Genomic DNA, 1,294 nt, shown 5'->3' on the forward strand with positions numbered 1-1,294 from the left:
TTACATTGTCCACCTCTTAAACAAACGTTCTTCCTTGAACGGGTTTAGATTCATACCTAAAGCGCCGGATAAGCGTGGATATCCGCTCCGCATGTCCTCCTCGGACTCCCAGGTCGCCTCCTCGACTGGTTGGCCCCTCCACTGGACCTTCACCACAAAAATCCTCTTGGACCTAAACTGGCGATCCTGTCTATCAACAATGGCAACTGGCTCCTCCTCATAACCCAAACTCTCATCCAGCTGAATGGTACTGAAGTTTAACACTTGGGACAAGTCGACATGATACCTCCGAAGCATAGACACGTGAAAAACTGGATGAACTCCCGATAAGCTGGGGGTAAACCATGCTCGTAAACAACCTCTCCAACTCGCCTCAACACCTCAAATGGGCCAATAAACCTTGGGCTCAACTTGCCCTTCTTCTCGAATCTCATAATACCCTTCATCGGCGATACTTTCAAGAGAACCTTCTCGCTAACCATGAATGATACATCACACGCCTTCTGATCCGCGTAACTCTTCTGTCTAGACTGAGTTATGCGAAGCCTTTCCTGAATCAACTTTACCTTTTCCAAGGCATATTTCACCAAGTTTGTACCGTACAACTTAGCCTCACCACGCTCAGACCACCCAATAGGAGAACGACATCGCCGACCATATAAAGCCTCAAATGGATCCATCTCGATACTGGACTGATAGTTGTTGTTGTAAGCAAACTCCGCCAAGGGAAGGAACTGATCCCGCTGCCCTCCAAAGTCAATCACACAGGCTCTAAGCATGTCCTCCAAAATCTGAACTGTCCGCTCCGACTGTCCGTCGGTCTAAGGATGGAATGCTGTGCTAAGATCCACACGGGTCCCCAACTCACTCTGAATGGCTCTCCAGAAATGGGAAGTGAACTGAGGGCCTCTATCTGATATGATGGAAACAGGCACATCGTGCAATCGGACTATCTCCCGAATGTAAATCTGAGCATACCTCTCTGAAGTATAAGTAGTCGCCACTGGAATAAAGTGTGCCGACTTGGTCAACCTGTCGACAATGACCCATACTGCATCAAACTTCCGCAAGGTCTGGGGAAACCCAACTACAAAGTCCATAGTAATGCGCTCCCACTTCCACTCAGGTATAGGCATCTGCTGAAGTAGGCCATCTAGCCTCTAGTGTTCATACTTAACCTGTTGGCAATTCAAACACCTAGCCACATACTCCACTATGTCTTTCTTCATCCTTCACCACCAATAATGCTGTCTCAAGTCACGATACATCTTCGTAGCACCCGGATGAATGGAAT

The 1,294-nt window shown here is 47.9% G+C and overlaps 1 protein-coding gene across 1 annotated transcript; it reads right to left on the reverse strand.

The window, feature by feature from the left end:
- On the reverse strand, positions 1-779 carry LOC138880251 (uncharacterized). Its single transcript, XM_070159930.1, has 2 exons — positions 567-779; positions 1-240 (listed from the first exon to the last, which is right to left on the reverse strand). Exons 1-2 carry the CDS (start codon positions 777-779, stop codon positions 1-3), a joined length of 453 nt encoding a protein of 150 aa, XP_070016031.1.
- Positions 780-1,294: the final 515 nt, after the last annotated feature.

This window comes from Nicotiana sylvestris, chromosome 10 (assembly GCF_000393655.2).
Source record: "Nicotiana sylvestris chromosome 10, ASM39365v2, whole genome shotgun sequence".
Lineage (NCBI taxonomy): Eukaryota > Viridiplantae > Streptophyta > Magnoliopsida > Solanales > Solanaceae > Nicotiana > Nicotiana sylvestris.